The 18,649-nt window shown below is 42.6% G+C and overlaps 1 protein-coding gene across 1 annotated transcript in view; it reads left to right on the forward strand.

Annotated features, from left to right (window-relative positions):
- Positions 1–314: 314 nt before the first annotated feature.
- The window catches only part of slc1a5 (solute carrier family 1 member 5), a 34,246-nt gene continuing 15,911 nt past the window's right edge, over positions 315–18,649 (forward strand). Inside the window, exon 1 of the mRNA XM_028791010.2 lies at positions 315–965. Coding sequence (XP_028646843.2) covers positions 430–965 — 536 coding nt within the window. The 5' untranslated portion in view covers positions 315–429. The remainder of the gene's footprint in view (positions 966–18,649) is intronic.

Genomic DNA, 18,649 nt, shown 5'->3' on the forward strand with positions numbered 1-18,649 from the left:
AAACATACACATTTTATTTTATATGGCTTGTCTATTTTTAACTTGTAATCTTTTTTTTAAGCTTTATTGGATCTAGGCTGAGTGACTTGTTTTTTCTCGTCATACACATTTCATTGTATGTTGACCCTGTGTTAACCTATATATGACAAATAAACCTAAACCTAACCTAAACCTAATACCTGCTGATGAAACGCGGGCTGGAGCAGCTCTCAATGCGTAGCACAGCGCGCCTTTAGTAAACGACTCCTCCTTAACCCCGCCCTCTGACGTCAAATGAGCCTTCCTCGCGTTCCTATTTCTCCCCCACGCCGCCGGCGCTGCTTCTAGTTTATAGAAGGATGGTGTACTGAACGCCTGTTTTACAGAACTCGGCCACTCCAAACACTTCGGGACCTTTTCTTTCTTCGGTTTACATACTGACTTTTAGTTATGGCTGATATCGCAGACGAAGGCTTCAACAAGGCACAATCCAACGGTGAAATTCACCCTGAAGCCAACGGCGCGCCGACTTCTCCGAAGTCGGGTAAAATGGGGTGCTCTGTGGAAAGAGTCAAGAGGATCATAAAGGCCAACCTGCTGGTCATCCTGACCGTGGCCGGGGTCATCCTTGGTGTGCTGATTGGACTCGGAGTGCGGAACCTAGAACTGACCAAAGCCCAGGTCATATACTTCGGTTTCCCCGGGGAACTCCTGATCCGCTTGCTAAAAATGATTATCATTCCTTTAGTGGTGTGCAGTTTAGTATCGGGGGCAGCCAGTCTGGACCCTAAGGCTCTGGGCAAACTCGGCGGTTGGGCAATGCTGTTCTTTCTGGTCACCACGCTTATCGCTTCGGCTATCGGCGTGTCAATGGCTTTCATCGTCGGCCCGGGCAGTGGAGCCAGCGCCAAACCGACGCTGTCAGGATTGGACGGAGGGATCCCACAGTCCAAGGATGTGGTGGATTCATTTCTGGACCTTATTAGGTGAGTTCGTGTTTAATCTCTTAGTAGGTTCGGGGTTGGCTGTCGCCGCGTTCAGCTTCATAGGAGAAAGCGCGTGCGAGACACGTTATGAAAGCTGCAAGTAAATTGCATCATCTTGTGCTTCCTGATGGATTCCTGGATACCAGCTTCCCGACAACTGGCCTAAATTAAAATTATATCGTGGAAGCGTTTACATAAATCAGCATGTATTACGTGTGCATTTAATTAAACGCTTTTTAATAAATAGTTTTCTGACAAGGGTAAATTTTTACTTTCGGCACGTGGATCAGTCGCTGTTCCACCCTGCACCATGGCGAGGACTGAAATTGAAGTGAAAAGTGGCGAATCAGAGAAGGGTAGCGATCTATTGCTTCACTAACTTATTTTTTCGTAAATTTTATAAACCTGTCTGGCTTTCCTAAACCTCACAAATAGTGCATCTGTCACTAAGGTGTCGTGAAGTGGCAGTATTGCCAACTGTCACTATACTCTCGTGTCTTAAAAAAAATACCCATTGACATCTCAAGGATTCGAAATATTCTGAACTATTGGGAATAGTTTATCCCGTAACTTGAATTTCATTACGCCAGCAGAAAAGACTTGTGTGTTTAGCAGTCGTTTATTAAGGAAATGAAACGTTTAATACAGCGCCTTGACGATTTTGATAATGGTGATGTTTCTGTATTTAGTAGACTCCCTTAAATAAAACGACGGAAATAACCCATCAGAACACACAGTCTGAAGGATGACAATTAATACATATAAAGTTAGAGTACTTTGTGATTTAATACTAGTGTCAAATAATAGCCTATAAACCTCCATACGCAAATGCAACTCCTGTTGCTGCGTGTACTAAGTGGATTATTGAAATTAATCGTTTCGTACAAAGCCATACAACATTGCGATGATTATGATTAAGTTTTTAGTAGCTATCCAATACAAAGCGACGGAAATAAACCGTTATAGATACTGTTTGAGTAATAAGAATTAAAGTAGAATATTATGTGATTAAGTATTGTGGTCAAATGAGCCGCATGTACAAAAGCTTTTAATTAGATCAGCCGCCAAAAGCGACGTGGAGGCGCAAACAGACGTCGCATATCCGGGTTTGGTGTGCTGGGTGGCGGGGATTTGCTTTGTGATGTGGACAAAATCCTTGTCGTGGCGACTCTCTTTAGCTACATTGGGATATTAGACTGAAGTCATTCATAATTCAAATCGTACTTTTGCTTTAAAATACAGGGAAATGTGTATTCTTACCGAGCAACGGATACAAAACGTGAATGACTTGGTTACATACTCTTTTTGGCAGAAGAGTAGATGATCTGATAGTGTTTTTTTTTTTTTTTGTTACCTCTCACCTTCTCGGTGAAGGTTACAAGTAACCAGACACCGGCTACTCGCAGGCGAGCCCCCTCTGAGCCAGGCGAGTCGCGTTCCCCCGTCTTGCGCTCTGGTTTGCCGTTTCACGCAACGTCCACGTCAGACGACCACATGTGCTATGCTTGTGCTGCTCAGGGAATATGATATATAGATCTAGAGAGAGAGATGTATGTGTGTGTGTATATATATATATATATATATATATATATATATATATATATATATATATATATATATATAATAGAGAGAGAGAGAGAAAATACACACACTGCACTTGCTGCTTACGTCATGCCATCAACTGAGAGGAATATGTCTTAACTCCTGGCGTATCCGTCACATGTAATCAGTAGTGCAATTTGTTCTTATAAAGTGTGTTTGGCATTTAGATCTGCTTGGCACACCGCGAGGGCACGCATCTAACGATGACAGCTGCGTATGTGTTTTATTTTGTGCGCTTTGCTTTTAAACAGACGATCATTATACAACTAAAAGCTGCCTCCGATGACCTGATGTCCCACGGGATTGACTCCCTTGTGGCAGACGGATGCGCGTGTCTGCGTTCAAGAGGCTCAGATCCGCCTCTCAAGGATTTTGAAGCAACCGAAATGACGTTTTAGAATTTTCTCTGACTTATTTTTAGGCAAAAACGGAGATGTGCCACCTAAATGTTTCCTCATTCTCCAACTACCAAGGAAAGCATCGCCTACTTCTACAATGACATATTTGTGACGTTTCTGTGACACTGTGTGTAAACCTCCACTGAAGTTGCATCAGCACATTTGACCTCGACAGAGAGGGGATCATTGGCGACCTGGGATGGGCGGGGGCGAAGTGGAAGATATGCAGGGAGGGGGCTTTGTTTTATTGGGTCACTGGCAATCCTGTATGTTTTAAGTGTCTGCTTTTGCGTTGAATCTGTAAGAAGTGGCGCGTGTAGAAAGACTGACACACATTTGTACTAATTTAAAATACGAGTGATCTATGGGAGTATACAAAGTGATCTATAGGAGTATACAAGTGTATATAATTATCTCACTATTTTCATATATTTGCATATTTATGTTAGAGGTTATATATAATAAGAGGCCTGTGTTTATATGTACTGTATGTATGTATATTTGGGTATTGAGAGCAAAATAGATAGAACCTCAATGATTTGTGATTACCTTTCTTTATGTGTGTATGTCATATAATGTGTATATATTGGTACAGTGTGTACGTATGTATAAATATGTACATAACTGACAAGTGTCTTTTTTTTCCTCAAACTGTCTAAGCTTTAGGTCTACATACAACATGGATATACTGTATATGAATTGCATTCCTCGTTCCAACATAAGGCACACACATGCACTTTTAGCAATAAAATGCATTGTATTTTTCATTCATCAGAAACATTAACAGAGCTTTTATGAATCCCATACTAAATGGCATATAACAGAGACACATGCATTGCATTTGTCATTACAACAGATTGTGCATCACATTTTTTTAAATGTATTGCATTTGTCTTTGACATTTTTTTTTAAATGTATTGCATTTGTCTTTGCAATAAGTGGCACACCACAAACATTAACACTGCATTTACAAATCCCATACCAAATGGCATATAACGGACACATGCATTGCATTTGTCGTTCCAACAGATGGTGCATCACAAACTTTTTTTAAATTCATGCGATTGATCATTGCATTAGATGGCACATCTGCTTTTGCATTGAGTCTGTAAGATGTTCTGTGTGTGTGTGTGTATATATATATATATATATATATATATATATATATATATATATATATATATATATATATATATATATATATATATATATATATATATATATATATATTGAGGAATGCGCCCCGGACACAGACAGGCAGACATGTTCTTTTGCACCACCACACATTTATTTACATTATTACTATTATGTACAATGTCCAAAAGTGCTCCATAAACCCCAAAGTCCAGGCCAACCACACTGCCTCTTCTTTGGACTGCCTTCTTCTCTGTCTCTCTCTGACCTCGTCCTGCTTCCACCCAACTCATGCCTCGAATGAAGGGAGACGGCCCGTATTATCCATACCTGGATGTGCTCCAGGTGTGCACCAGCAATAATAATAATAATAATAATAATTCATTACATTTATATAGCACTTTTCTCAGTACTCAAAGTACTATCCACACAGGGAGGAACCGGGAAGCGAACCCACAATCTTCTGGTTTCCTCCCACAGTCCAAAGACATGCAGGTTAGGTGGATTGGCGATTCTAAATTGGCCTTGGTGTGTGGTTGTGTTTGTGTATGTGTGTGTCCTGCAGTGGGTTGGCACCCTGCCTGGGATTGGTTCCAGCAGACCCCCGTGACCCTGTGTTTGGATTCAGTGGGTTGGAAAATGGATGGATGGATGGAAGATACAATGAAGGGAGCAAACTGCACAGAGAAAGGGCAAAATATAATGAAATCAACTAAAGAGAGTTAAGCATTTAAATCTATAGCAAAAATATTTCTGAATGTCTTATAAATGTAAAAATCGTGCTGCTGTGCTTTTCTGAATGTAGAATAAAAGAAAAATAATACCAGCTAATTAAGCAAGATCAATGTTATCAGGTGTTGTCACTGATTAGGAATCTGGTTGGAACAAAGACCTGTAGCTACAGGTGGTCCCCAGGACCGAGGTTGAGAAACACTGTTCTAGATTGCCCCTTGCACGATTTGGCTGAAAAAAAATGTATCTGCACATCATTATCTCATAACAGGCTTATTTTTCCATCCAGTTGTTTTAACTCTAGGCAGTCCTCAAGAAGCTGTGACACACACCCATCATCGAGATTCCAATGTTTTCGGTATCGGGGGGATTTTAAAATGTCAAAAACCGGAGATCAAACCTTTTTGACTAATCTAAACCTTTTGCTTCTCCCCTACCATACCATACCATACCATAGACAGTAGGTTATAGTAGAGGACAGCACAAAGTAAAAAAGCTGAAATCTTTAATGTATGGTAGGCTAACTAACAGGACACTAACAGATTAAGAAGACCTGAACTTGACCCGTTTCATTGTATGCAGCGAGTGTCCTTTCAAAAATCAAGAGCTATTGGTGTTCCCATCTCTTCATGCTTATTTACTTGCCCGTTCTTTCTGGAATCTTCATGTAAGATGGAATGGTTCCCATATGGCATTGCCCTGAAGAACCACTCTGGGGCGTTTATTTGTGAGTCCATTTGGATTTGCTCCTGGGTCAGGGGCTCGTCTCCATTTGCGTCAAGGACACAGTCCTAGAGGTCCATCTTGTGTGTTAATACTCGGCCATCCCCTTTACTACATCCTTTTTACCAAAAAATCTGTTGCACATATTTTCCATCACTTTTATCAATTTCTCCTTTTTCAGATTGTTTTGCCCCTTATGGCTCATTTCCTTCTGCCCATAAAGTCCCCCTGCTGTTGACTTCATGCTATATATTATTGTCTTTCCTCACCCTCCCACATATTACGCTGGTGTCTGACATAACCCCGCTATGGCACTGTCATGCTAATTAAATGGGACCCTGTCCCCTATAGCTTGGGAGGTGGTGGTGGGTCTGAACTGAATCAATAAAAAGAGCTTTAGGTTTTCTCTGTCACTGCACTTGAATGAAAGTTGACTTGTCTCTAGTGCCACCACTGCCAGTGCCGGTGTCTGACGCAGCCCAGCTATGGCAATGCCACACCAACACACAAGATTTAGGGTGAACCCTTTGAAGTGAAACCATAAAGGAGTGCAGGCTTTCTCTGCCACTGCAGCTGGGTGACTTGGGTGAAAAGTTCACTATTGCCAGTGCTGGTGTCTGACAAAACTCTGCAGTGGTACTGCCGTACCCACTCACGAGAGAGGGAAATCGAAAGAGAACCCTGTCCCCAAAACCTTGGTGGTACTCTCTGAGCTGAATCCATAAAGGAGTTGTTGGCTTTCCCTGCTACTGCACTTGGATGACCTTGGTCGGGAGTTCAATGGCCGTCAGTGCCACTTGAATATTTATGAATTGCGGTGGTTTAATTTTATTCTTAGCCCAGCTCTGCCAACCCTGTCTTCTCTCGCTTGTTATTCCTGGTGATTGGAATGTGGTAGAAGGTTAAAAGCGGGAGTGAGAACTGGAGAGTCTGGTTTCACTTAATGGTCACTGCCCGACATGCACCTTTACTGCAGTAATGTAGTGGCCGTGGTCATTGGGCTTCCTCTTATTATATTTTTTTTAATTTTTTGTGGTGGTTTCATTGACACGCCCAATGTGCCAGGTCACCGTTGGCCTGGTGCCCATCCTGCCAGCTGGCTTGTTTTGCCAAAGCAGAGGAGTCACGTTGCCCTGGCTGAAGTGATCTGATCCAGCTGGACTCTGCCAGTGCCGACTGGTTGGCTGTTTTAGTGTTGCGTAAAATGAGAAGATGGCATTTCTTCATAAACTGTAGGAACAGACTGTTCCATTTAGCGCTGAGGCCTTAGGTGGGGTCTGAATGTCAAGGAGCTGTAAATATTTAGAATGATTTCATTGGCTTGAAGCTTTTTTTTTTTTTTTTTAAACCTAAAACAAGACCATTTAATGCTTCTAAACTAAGTTTAAATAGAGAGAGAGGCCACATGCCCATTATCTGCACCCTAGTGTCCAGTTTTGTTTTCTGCAGTGGGTAGCTCCTGAATTTAATCTCATTAGCTTTGCCCCCATAATGGTGGAATTTGTTCTGCTAGTTTTACTGCATGTGGGTGCTGCTGTGAGAGAGTGTCCTTGTGTAACCCATTATCAGCGCCATCTAGTGGTGTCCTTGTATCTCCCAACATGAAGTGTTGTCTGCAGTGGAACAGCACCTTCATTTAATCCAGCTGTGCCCCCCTAGTGCTGGGTGGGTCTTTTCTTTATTTACACATTTTCTGCAGTCGGGCCTTTCCTTATCTATCAGTGGTGTGTATTCTCTTCTAGTTTTATTATTCCTACAGTAGAGCAGAAACCTCTTATTTACACAAAGAGCTACACCCTCTAGGGGTGGGATTGTGCTTTCATTGTTGTGCATTTTCTTCAGTGGGGTTTCTCATTTTTACCCATTAACTGCTCATTTTAGAGGTGGGATTGCCCTTTCAATTTCTCACATCCATTAGATATGGCATCTAGTGGTGGGATTGTTTCTTCAGTTTTAATGTGTTGTTGTTCTGCTTTGGGTATTCAATCGTTTAATTCATAAACTGCACACTCTAGTGGTGGGATTGGGCTTTCAATTTTAGGCATTTTCTGCTTCAGGTCCTTTCATTAACCCATTAGTGGTGCCCTCTAGTGGTGGGATTGTCTGTCTTTCCATTTTTCTGCCGTAAGAGTTTTCCCATGTATTCCATTAAATGCTCACTCTAATGGTGGGATTGGGTTTTCAATTTTAGGCATTTTCTGCTTGAGCTACGTTGTTTGTATGAAAATGTGCTATATAAATACATGTTGTTGTTCAGGTGCTCCTTCATTTAATCCAGGCATCGGCAAGACCACCGTGGCTGCAGGTTTTCATTCTAACCTTTCTAAGTGGCGGAGTGGTGGCTCTGAGGCTAGGGATCTGCACTGGCAATCGGAAGGTTGCCGGTTCGAATCCCGTAAATGCCAATAGGGACTCTGCTCTGTTGGGCCCTTCAGCAAGGTCCTTAACCTGCAATTGCTGAGCGCTTTGAGTAGTGAGAAAAGCGCTATATAAATGCAAAGAATTATTATTATTAACCTTTATTCTTTTTTTTAAAAAAAAGTGCCTTGTTTGTGCTGTTAATTAACTTCTTGTGAATTCGTTTTAATTGAATTGCTTTTTTAAGATTTGTTCCCATGAATTTCTGCATCATTCCTCTGAGTTTCTTAATTTCTTTCCTTAAATGGCACCCAAACAGAAATTTTAATGTGAAGTGAGTGAGCCGACAGAAGACCAGCTAAGTCAGGGCCTCAAACTCCAACCAGTTTCACTCCAACCAGCTGCTTAATAAGGCGTTGATTCTTGTTATTAATTAAACTCGTTCTTTAATTCCATTGCTTGTTGCTGCTCTCATTGTGCAACGGCTGACATTTCAGAAATTTTGGATTTTCTCTTTTCTGTTGAAATGTTTTGTGGTCCTGAGCAGATCAACATTCCTGAGACCTTCATCTTTCTTCATTTTCAGATATTGTATGATGGACACCAGTTGTTTTGGCTCATTTTGGATCTCGTTATAGTTTGTCTGCTAATTAAGGAAAAGAAAAATTAAGGTGTCTGAGTCTTCAAGAACAAGTTAATTAAAATTAGTTCAAAAGAAGTTTAATTAGCAGTAAAAACAGGTCAGTCATTAAGTAAAGGGTTAGAATGAAAACCAGCAGCCACTTTGGTCCTCTAGGACCGGACTTGGCGACCCCTGATTTAATCATTTAGTGGTGCCCTCTATTGGTGGGATTGTGTTTACAATTTTTTGCATTTTCTGCTTTGGGTAGCTCCCTCATTTAACTTAACCCACTTTTTTCTGCAGTAAGAGTTTCCCCATGCATTCCATTAAATGCTCACTCTAGTGGTGGGGCTGTCTTTTTAATGTTTTGACTCTTCTTCTTTGGGCATCTCCTTTAATCCATTAGCTACACCACCTTGTGCTGGGATTGTTTTTTCAATTCTAGTCATTTTCTGCTTAAGAGAGCCCCCACTGTAGTGGTGGGATTGCCCTTGTAGTATCCTGAGTTTCCTGTGTTGGACATCTTGTTTAATCCATTAGCTATGCCATCATGTGTCGTGTTTTCTACTTAAGTGGCTTTGCTTATTTAATTCATTAGGTGTGCCCTCTAGTGGTGGGATTGTTTTTCCAATTTTCAGCATTATCTTCAGTGGGGTTTCTCATTTTACTCATTAACTGCTCACTCTCAATTTCATGAGTTTTCATGTCCTTTAATCCATTTGATATGCCATCTAGTGGTGGGATTGTGCTTCCAATTATCTGCATTTTTGGGCAGTGGGTTTCCCATTTATTCACTTATCTGCACAATGTAGTGGTGGGTTTGCCCTTTTAATATTCTGAGTTTTCTGCTTTGGGCATCTTCTTTCATCCATTAGCTACACCATCTTTCAATTTCACGAGTTTTCATATCCTTTAATCCGTTGGATATGCCATCTAGTGGTGGGATTGTTTCATCAGTTGTATGCGTTGTTGTTCTGCTTTGTGTATTCAATCATTTAATTCATAAATTGCATCCTCTAGTGGTGGGAGTGGGCTTTCAATTTTAGGCATTTTCCGCTTCAGGTTCTCTTTCATTAGCCCATTAGTGGTGCCCTCTAGTGGTGGGATTGTCTGTCTTTCCATTTTTCTGCCGTAAGAGTTTTTCCATGTATTTCATTAAATGCTCACTCTAGTGGTGGGATTGTCTTTTTAATGTTTTGACTAATCTCCTTTAAACCATTAGCTACACCATCTTGTGGTGGGATTGTTCTTTCAATTCTAGTCACTTTCTGCTTAGGAGAGCCCCCTTTAATTCATAAGCTGTGCCTTCTCTAGTGGAGAGATGTTTCTTTCGATTCTATGCGTTTTCTGCTTTGGGTAGCTCCCTCATGTAATCCATTAGCTGTGCCCTCTAGTGGTGGGATTGTGCTTCCAATTTTCTGCATTTTTGAGCAGTGAGTTGCCCATTTATCTCATTAGCTGCACACTGTAATGGTGGGGTTGCCTTTTTAATATCCTCGGTTCTCTGCTTTGGACATCTTCAGTCCATTAGCTTTGCCATCTAGTGGTGTGATCTTTCAATGCGTCGTGGGTTGCCTTATTTAATCCATTAGCTGTGCCCCCTAGTGGTGGGTTTGTTATTCCAATTTTATGTGCTTTCTCCAGTACGTTTATTCATTTATCCCAATAACTGCTCCATCCTATCGGTGGGGTTTGTCTTTTTTAAATGTTGAGTTTCCTGCTTTTGAGTATTTTCTTGACTCCATTAATTACGCCATGTAGTGGTGGGATTGTTCTTCCAATTTGATGTGTTTTCTGCTTTTGTGCCTTTCCCTTATTTAGCCCTTTTGGCTGCAGCATCTAGTGGGGGGGCCGGGGAGCTGTTCTTTCAATTTGTTTTTGCTGCAGGGGGACGACTTTCATATTGATTCCAGTAGAGGCGGCCCCTCTAGTTGGTGGGATTATCCTTGCAATTCTATGTATTTTCTACAGTGACACTCTCTTTATTTAATCCAGCATTTAGGCCCTTTGTTAGTGGGATTGTGCTTCTAATTTTTTTTTAGCTTTTTGTAGTGAACTCTGAATTTTGAATTTCTTGTTGCATTACAGAGGCCTGACGTATTCTAACCTGCATGTCTGACCAACATGCAACACCTTACCAGTGAAAGTCGATAACAGAAAGGACCACTGGACAAATCCTCTGGAAAACGTTGAACTCGGCGTATCCCAAATGGCACTTTTACACAAACGTTTGGCATGTTGAGTGCCTTCCATTTACTTTGTTTGCCTGTAAGTAGCCCCCAAATGCCCTCCAGGGTGACTGTCTACATGGCCCAGAAGTAATCCATTCAGAAACAGAAACCCAATTCCTTGCAGCAGAGACATAGCGTCACTAACCGCTGCCCCACCATGACTACCGTCCATATTCCAGAGATTCATTTTCCTACAAACTTCTCCAGGTTAATAGGGAGCCGGGAGCCCAGCAGAACTGAAATGGGTCCTGCTGCAGACCTCCACGGCTCTGTGATTCAGTAGCTCTGCTGGACAGCCAATCAGATTGCAGGTTTTTGTCACATGGTTCACTCGAGTTGAATCAGATTACTCCTCCCCTTCAGCCCTAATCTTAACCACAGTGTAACCTAACCGGGTGTTGTCATTGTGATGTGTAACCTAAAGTGACCACCTCCTCGATGGAGTGGAGCTGTGGAGGTCGGCAGCTACAGTTGTGGCCAAAAGTTTTAAGAATGACACAAATAGGAATTTTTACAAAGTTTGCTTCCTCCATTTTTATGATGGCATATTTCCATTTACTCCAGAATGTTCTGAAGAGTGGTCAGGTGAATTACAATTAATTCATTGCAAAGTCCCTCTTTGTCATGAAAATGAACTTCATGCCAAAAAACCCATGTCAGCCCTGCCACAAAAGGACCTGCTGATGTCATCTCCGTGATCATCTTGTTAACACAGGTGAGAGTGTCGACAAGGCTGGAGGTCACCCTGTCCTGCTGATTGAGTTTGAATAGCAGAGTGGATGCCCTAAAAGGAGGCTGGTGCTTGAAATCCTTGTTCTTCCTCTGTTAGCCAAGCTTACCTGCAAGGAAACGCGTGCAGTCATCATGGCTTTACACAAAAAGGGCTTCACCGGCCAGGCTATTGTTGCTAGTAAGACTGCACCTAAATCAACCATTTATCAGATCATCAAGAACAGAGGTTCAAATGTTGTGAAGAAGACTTCAGGGCACCCAAGAAAGTCCACCAAGTGCCAGGACCATCTCCTAAAGTTGATTGGGCAGTGGGCACCACCAGTGCAGAGCTGGCTCAGGAATGGCAGCAGGCAGGTGTGAATGAGGCAAAGACTTGTGGAGGATAGCCTGGTGGGTGTCAAGAAGGGAAGCAAAGAAGTCAAGAAAAACTTTAGAGATGGACTGATATTCTGGGATTGGACTGCTGGGGTCCAGTCATTCTCTTTCTCTCTGATGAATCCCCTTTCCGATTGAGATCTGTCACAGAGAGGTCTAGCACTTCGAATTGGGTTAAAGGTTCACCTGCTAAAGCAAGAATAAAAGAGGAAATGGCTTGGGGACAACTCTGAGAACGTCCTTAAGTTGTCCAGCCATATTTGAGAAGAAAAGGTGAGTGCTTCCATCATCAGTCCTGTGTCATGCCAACAGTAAAGCATCCTGAGACCATTCTTGTCACTTGGGGTTGCTTCTCAGCCAAGGGAGTCGTCTCACTCACAATTTTGCCAGCCATGTATAAAGAATGGGACCCAAACATCCTCCGAGAGCAACTTCTACCAAGCATCAAAGAAGAGTTTGGTGACCCACAATTCCTTTTAGATAGATCGATAGATAGATACTTTATTAATCCCAAGGGGAAATTCACATACTCCAGCAGCAGCATACTGATAAAGAAACAATATTAATTAGTGATAACAATGCAGGTATAACAGACAATAACTTTGTATAATGTTAACATTTACCCCCCCGGGTGGAATTGAAGAGTCGCATAGTGTGGAGGAGGAACGATCTCAGTGTGTCAGTGGAGCAGGACGGTGACAGCAGTCTGTCGCTGAAGCTGCTCCTCTGTCCGGAGATGATCCTGTTTAGTGGATGCAGTGGATTCTCCATGATTGACAGGAGTCTGCTCAGTGCCCGTCGCTCTGCCACAGATGTCAAACTGTCCAGCTCCATGCCTACAGTAGAGCTCGCCTTCTTCACCAGTTTGTCCAGGTGTGAGGCGTCCTTCTTCTTAATGCTGCCTCCCCAGCACACCACCGCATAGAAGAGGGCACTCGCCACAACCATCTGATAGAACATCTGCAGCATCTTATTGCTGATGTTGAAGGACACCAGCCTTCTAAGAAAGTATAGTCGTCTCTGTCCTTTCTTACACAGAGCATCAGTATTGTCAGTCCAGCTGCACTCCCAGGTATTTATATGTCTGCACACAGACACCTCTGATGATCACGGGGTCCATGAGGGACCTGGGCCTCCTAAAATCCACCACCAGCTCCTTGGTTTTGCTGGTGTTCAGCTGTAGGTGGTTTGAGTCGCACCATTTTAACAAAGTCCTTGATTAGGTTCCTATACTCCTCCTCCTACCCACTCCTGATGCAGCCCACGATAGCAGTGTCGTCATTTTCCAGCATGATGGAGCACCAGGCCATAAGGCAAAAGTGAGAACTAAGTGGCTCGGGGAAGTAAACGTTGATGGCCAGGAAACTCCACAGATTTTAATCCCATTGAGAACCTGTGGTCAATCCTTAAGAGGCGGGTGGACAAGCAAAAACCCACTAATTCTGACAAACTCCAAGCATTGATTATGGGCTGCCATCAGTCAGGATTGGGCCAAGAAGTTGATTGCCAGGGTGAATTGTAGAGGTCTTAAAAAACAATGAAGGGCCAACACTGCAAATATGGACTCTGTGCTTAAACTCCTTGTCATTGTCAATTTAGTCTTTGAAACTTCTGAAATGCTTGTAATTCTACTTCAGTACACCATAGAAACATCTGACAAAAAGATCTACAAACAATGACTCAGCAAACTTTGTGAAAGACAACACTTGGTTCATTCTCAGAACTTTTGGCCATCACTGTACTTCGACAATACTAACATGAAGCACAACTTTGAACCCCAGCCAGGGGAGAAATGCTGACTGAAACATGAGAGTGACCGGCTTTGAAGGCAGGAAGGGGCGGAGTCAGTTGCCCTCACTGGGCATCTCTCCTCAGTGCTGCGGAGGGAAGATAAAAGATAAAGGTTAGCGTGAGCGCCCCCTCTTGACTCAGGGTTGTAAGTCCTACTCCTTGGTGATCCTGACTCTTTCGTCAGAACTGGATCCAAGGTCGTCCCAGCTGGACGACTCGACACTTTCGAGCCAACTGTACCCACCCCAGATGGACTTCCAGTTCTCTCACAACTTAGTTGCTTGGGGTCTGCTTAGTTTGTCATTGTCAACATTGAGGGAGCATCCAAATTTCTTCACCTCGGAGCTGACTGAAGTCTTTTTGAGATGGTATGCGTCACACAGGCTGATGGACCCAAAGGTTGTGAGGCCACATCCGTTGGACCCTCAGTGTTGTCCATGTAGAGGTGGGCGGTATGACCAAAATTCTATATCACGGTATTTTTCTAAATTCTGCTGGTTTCACGGTATTAGACGGTATTTTTTTCCCCATGCATGAGTGGATGTTAACCACATTTTCCACTGCAATTACTGCAGTAGACTGGCTAAGAATAACCTATTAGACTGTTATGAGAATTGTACATCGTACAAAAAGACATTTTAATGTGCACACAAGTATTAATCCAGGTTTGCATGGCCCCATAAAGTGATAGTTTTCAAGGGGGTGGCACTAAAGAGAAGGAATCGCATTGCATGACAGATGCAGTCAAAATATAGAACCTTTAATTGAACAAATTTTGCACAAGCTTAAACTATGATTTTGATAACATTTTCAACCATCCAAAGAGGCATTTAGACTTAGTAAAATATCCAGAGGTGCTTGTCAAAAGTTGGATTGCACTGAACACGTCTTAGAAAAGGAATAAATAGTAAATATTTTTTGTAAACCAACTACACTTTCTGTTAATGTTAACCATCTCTGTCCACTGACACGTTAAAGTGACTTTTTAAACAATTTTACCATCATTAAACTGCATAATATTTAAACTAATAAATAATAACAATAAAATACATAATAGTATTACTGATAGTTGCACCATTACTTCAAAGCTTCAAGCCCAGGTGCATTACACAGTATTCACCAAATTAAAATAAAATAAAACAAGTGCAACTTGGTGATGACATCTTACCAACTGTACCATCATTTAGGCAAACTGCATTAATATGAACCTTGCTTCAAGCTAAGCTATATACATAAATAATAAAAACTACAACTTGCATTTATGGGCGGCACGGTGGCGCAGTGGTAGCGCTGCTGCCTCGCAGTTAGGAGACCCAGGTTCGCTTCCCGGGTCCTCCCTGTGTGGAGTTTGCATGTTCTCCCCGTGTCTGCGTGGGTTTCCTCCGGGCGCTCCGGTTTCCTCCCACGGTCCAAAGACATGCAGGTTAGGTGGATTGGTGATTCTAAATTGTCCCCAGTGTGTGCTTGGTGTGTGGGTGTGTTTGTGTGTGTCCTGCGGTGGGTTGGCACCCTGCCCAGGATTGGTTCCTGCCTTGTGCCCTGTGTTGGCTGGGATTGGCTCCAGCAGACCCCCGTGACCCTGTGTTCGGATTCAGCGGGTTGGAAAATGGATGGATGGACTTGCATTTATAATGCTGTTTGTGGTATAGCCCTATGGAAGCGCATTAGGGCCACTGCGAAGAAAAAAAAAATATGGACACGGAAGAAAAAAAACAAACTATATGTCGAGAATAAATTCGACATGTTGACTATGTCAAGATTAAAGTCGACATCTCCACTTTATTCTCATAGTTTATTTTATAATTAAAGTAGAATGTTGTAAACTAAACTTCATCCTAAAATCAATGTTTAATTTACTAGATTTTTTCAAACCCCGTCACAAGTTAATGCAGCACATCAAATACTTTGTGTTAAGTGTTCCCCGACCCAGTCGTTAATCACTACGCTTCTTAAACTGACTTCCTCCACACTAAGAGCAGGCGCCTGCAGCAATCACCTCACAGAATCCATTCACTTCATGATATTCCTGCTCTCTACCAAAACCCCAGTTCCTATCTTTCCTTTTTCTTTCTTCACATTACCAATCACCACACGATAAACGTCTTTGTGAAATTAACCCTTTAACCGCCAACTCCCTAAATATTTCCCACGCCAGGCGAAATCTGAACAATTTTCGTTTTTTTACTTTTTTACATTTATTCAAGCAGTATTGACCACTAAATGTTGTGCAAGTTCTAGAAATGGGCAAACACATACAACTGGAGTACCAGTTATCCATCCAAATGGTGTACCCATTGTCCAATAGTGGTAGGGCAAGGTACACAACAATTTTCTCTGAAAGTCCAAAGTCCTTACATTCATCTGGCAACACTGCTGAAATACTACTCATAGGATCCTCTTTGCCAGTGTATACACGAAATCTATAAATGTAATCTGAATTCTCAGCTAAGCAAAACATCTGATACCAAACCGTGCCCTTTTCAATGGTAGATACTGTCGAAACTGTAAGCGGCCCTTCCACAACAATAAACTTTCACCAACTTCAACTGACGGTCCTGGCATGTAGGGCAACTGAAATGCTTCAAATAAATGATCAATCAAAGGACGTAGCTTGAACAAGCGGTCGCGGTTTGGATCTTTCTTATCTGGCTCATTTCTGTTGTCATTCAAATGAAAGAATTTCAGCAGCAAAGAGAATCGGTTACGTGTCATGACAGCTGCAAAAATAGGTGTTGCATACATAGGATCTGTAGACCAGTACATCTCAATATCTGGTTTTCTGATTATTCCCATCAACATCAAAATCCCAATGAATTTTTTCATTTCGTTTTCATCAGTGTCTACCCAAGCATGAACACGGGAATGTGGAGGTAAATTGGGATTTTTCTCAATAAACTGTGCTGCATACAGATTTGTCTGATGAGCAAAATGTCTGATCAAATCAGGTGACACAAACAGCTCATAAAACTGCTCAGCAGTGTAATTGTTTACATCAACAGTAAAGCCACACGTTGCCTCAAACGGATGCAGAAAAGGTAGTTCACCTCGGGCAGCAGTCCAGTTGAGATGCTGGGGATACACCCACTCATCGCCGTCATCCGATGCGTCTTCATTCACAGTATCATGCAGCGCACGTTGCTGCTCATCATTGTCGCTAAAATCTTCTTCAGAACTGCTACAATCATGATCAGAATTGTCCAAAATTGCCTGCAAAGCCTCACTTGAAGTCAGTTTACGTTTCGCCATATTCACAGCTGTCACTTCCGAATCACGTCACATAACCGGCCAAAACAACCACAGAGTTGTCGAAATACAATGTAGTAATAATACCCATGCCAAACCGTCAGTTATACTACGCGCCAGGCATTCATATAACCATAGGCAAATGTGCCGGATAATTCCGGCAGTATGGCGTTAGCAATAAAACAACGATGCCGGATATATCCGGCAGAGGGCGGTTAAGGGGTTAAAACTAGTTATTAACTTAGCCGACGGAGTGTTCAGAACTTTAAAAATATCTTCGTTCTACATGTTTAATTATGCCATCCATTCAGAGTTGCGCCCATCTCTGAACGAGTCGCCAGCACATCGCAGGATAAATACAAGCAAAACATACACTAGCAAGTACAAAAACAAGTACAACTTGGCTTGCAGTATTATCCAGTAGTATAGAAACAGTATTTACACATCTGACCTTTTAAAACTAAAGTATCTCCAGGCAACGGACGTGACTCCTTTTTTTCGACAAAAGTTTCGGAGTGCTCTCTGTCCATTTTCACTGCACGGCATACCTATTTGGTGGTGTAGCAGTGAAAAAGAGCCCTAGTGCAACAAATCTGTGTTTAGCGGTGTAGCAGTGAAAAAGGTCCCCACTTGAACAGTTTCCCGCCAACGTGAATGTGCCCAGAAAATGTCTGTTAAATTGGCAGAGAGAGAGTGTCCCTCTTACAGGATTCGTTTTTCAATCTCGGTCCTTGCTTTGTAGGGTGGCATTGTGGCTAAGGCACTGGACTGTCCACCCCAGGGCTGCCCACTTTCCAATTGTGTGCCATAAAGGTGTAAAATACACAGAGGTGCCAGGGAGCTCATGTGTCTTGGGATAGTTTTTTTTTATAGAATGTTAAGTTTGGTCTTGTGTCAAAATGCTCCTCATGCCAGGGATGAATTCTGGACCCCCCCCCACATACTGGCTGTATCAGCCTGCCTACCTGCTTTCTATTTTTGTTCCCATGACCCAACTTAACCCCTTCAGTGTGGGAGCCTCTGGTTATATTTATCATAGGTGGTCTTATTTACCTTTATGAAAAGTCGCATTAATGGTGAGAATTCTTAACTGGAGATTGAAAATAAAATAAAGTTAGCCATAATTCAAATACGGGTTAACATGGGAGTGTCTGTCGTGTACTTCCCGGGTGGCCCACTCGCTGGTACTAATCCAGTTCAGTGAGGTGATCCTCCACCCATCAAAATTCAACATTTGTGATTTATTTATTTTTTTTGCACATTGTTTGGCCAGTTTATTAGGTACAAAAAGTTCTGCACATCACACGTCCCTATATAGTGGTTGCATGTGTGTCGCTTAAATTGGGCAGACGGCGTGTTTGGCGGGCACTTCTTCCTGCCCGCTTCAGAACACATCATGATGCGAAGCTTGTCACCAGAGGCTTCTGGGAGCCCGACAAAACAAGTGTTCCTCTTTATCTTCATGGGCCCAGCGCCTCATCCCTGTTGATCACCTTTTGGGGTGAAGTGGAGGCGGGGGGGTGTGGGGAGGAATGGGGGGGGGTGAGCCACAAGACCTGGGCGGCCATCCGACTGGCCGCAACTGTGGGTTCCAACGTTCCTGAGCTGCACATCCAGCATCTCGTAAAATCCGTGGCCAAAGCAATTAATGGTGTGCTGAAGGAGGCCCAACACCCCATTAGACGGGCGTACCTAATAAACTGCCACTTGGTGTAAATTGTCTAAATGAGAAGAAATAAGTGG

Source organism: Erpetoichthys calabaricus, chromosome 1, assembly GCF_900747795.2.
Source record: "Erpetoichthys calabaricus chromosome 1, fErpCal1.3, whole genome shotgun sequence".
Classification (NCBI taxonomy): Eukaryota; Metazoa; Chordata; class Cladistia; order Polypteriformes; family Polypteridae; genus Erpetoichthys; species Erpetoichthys calabaricus.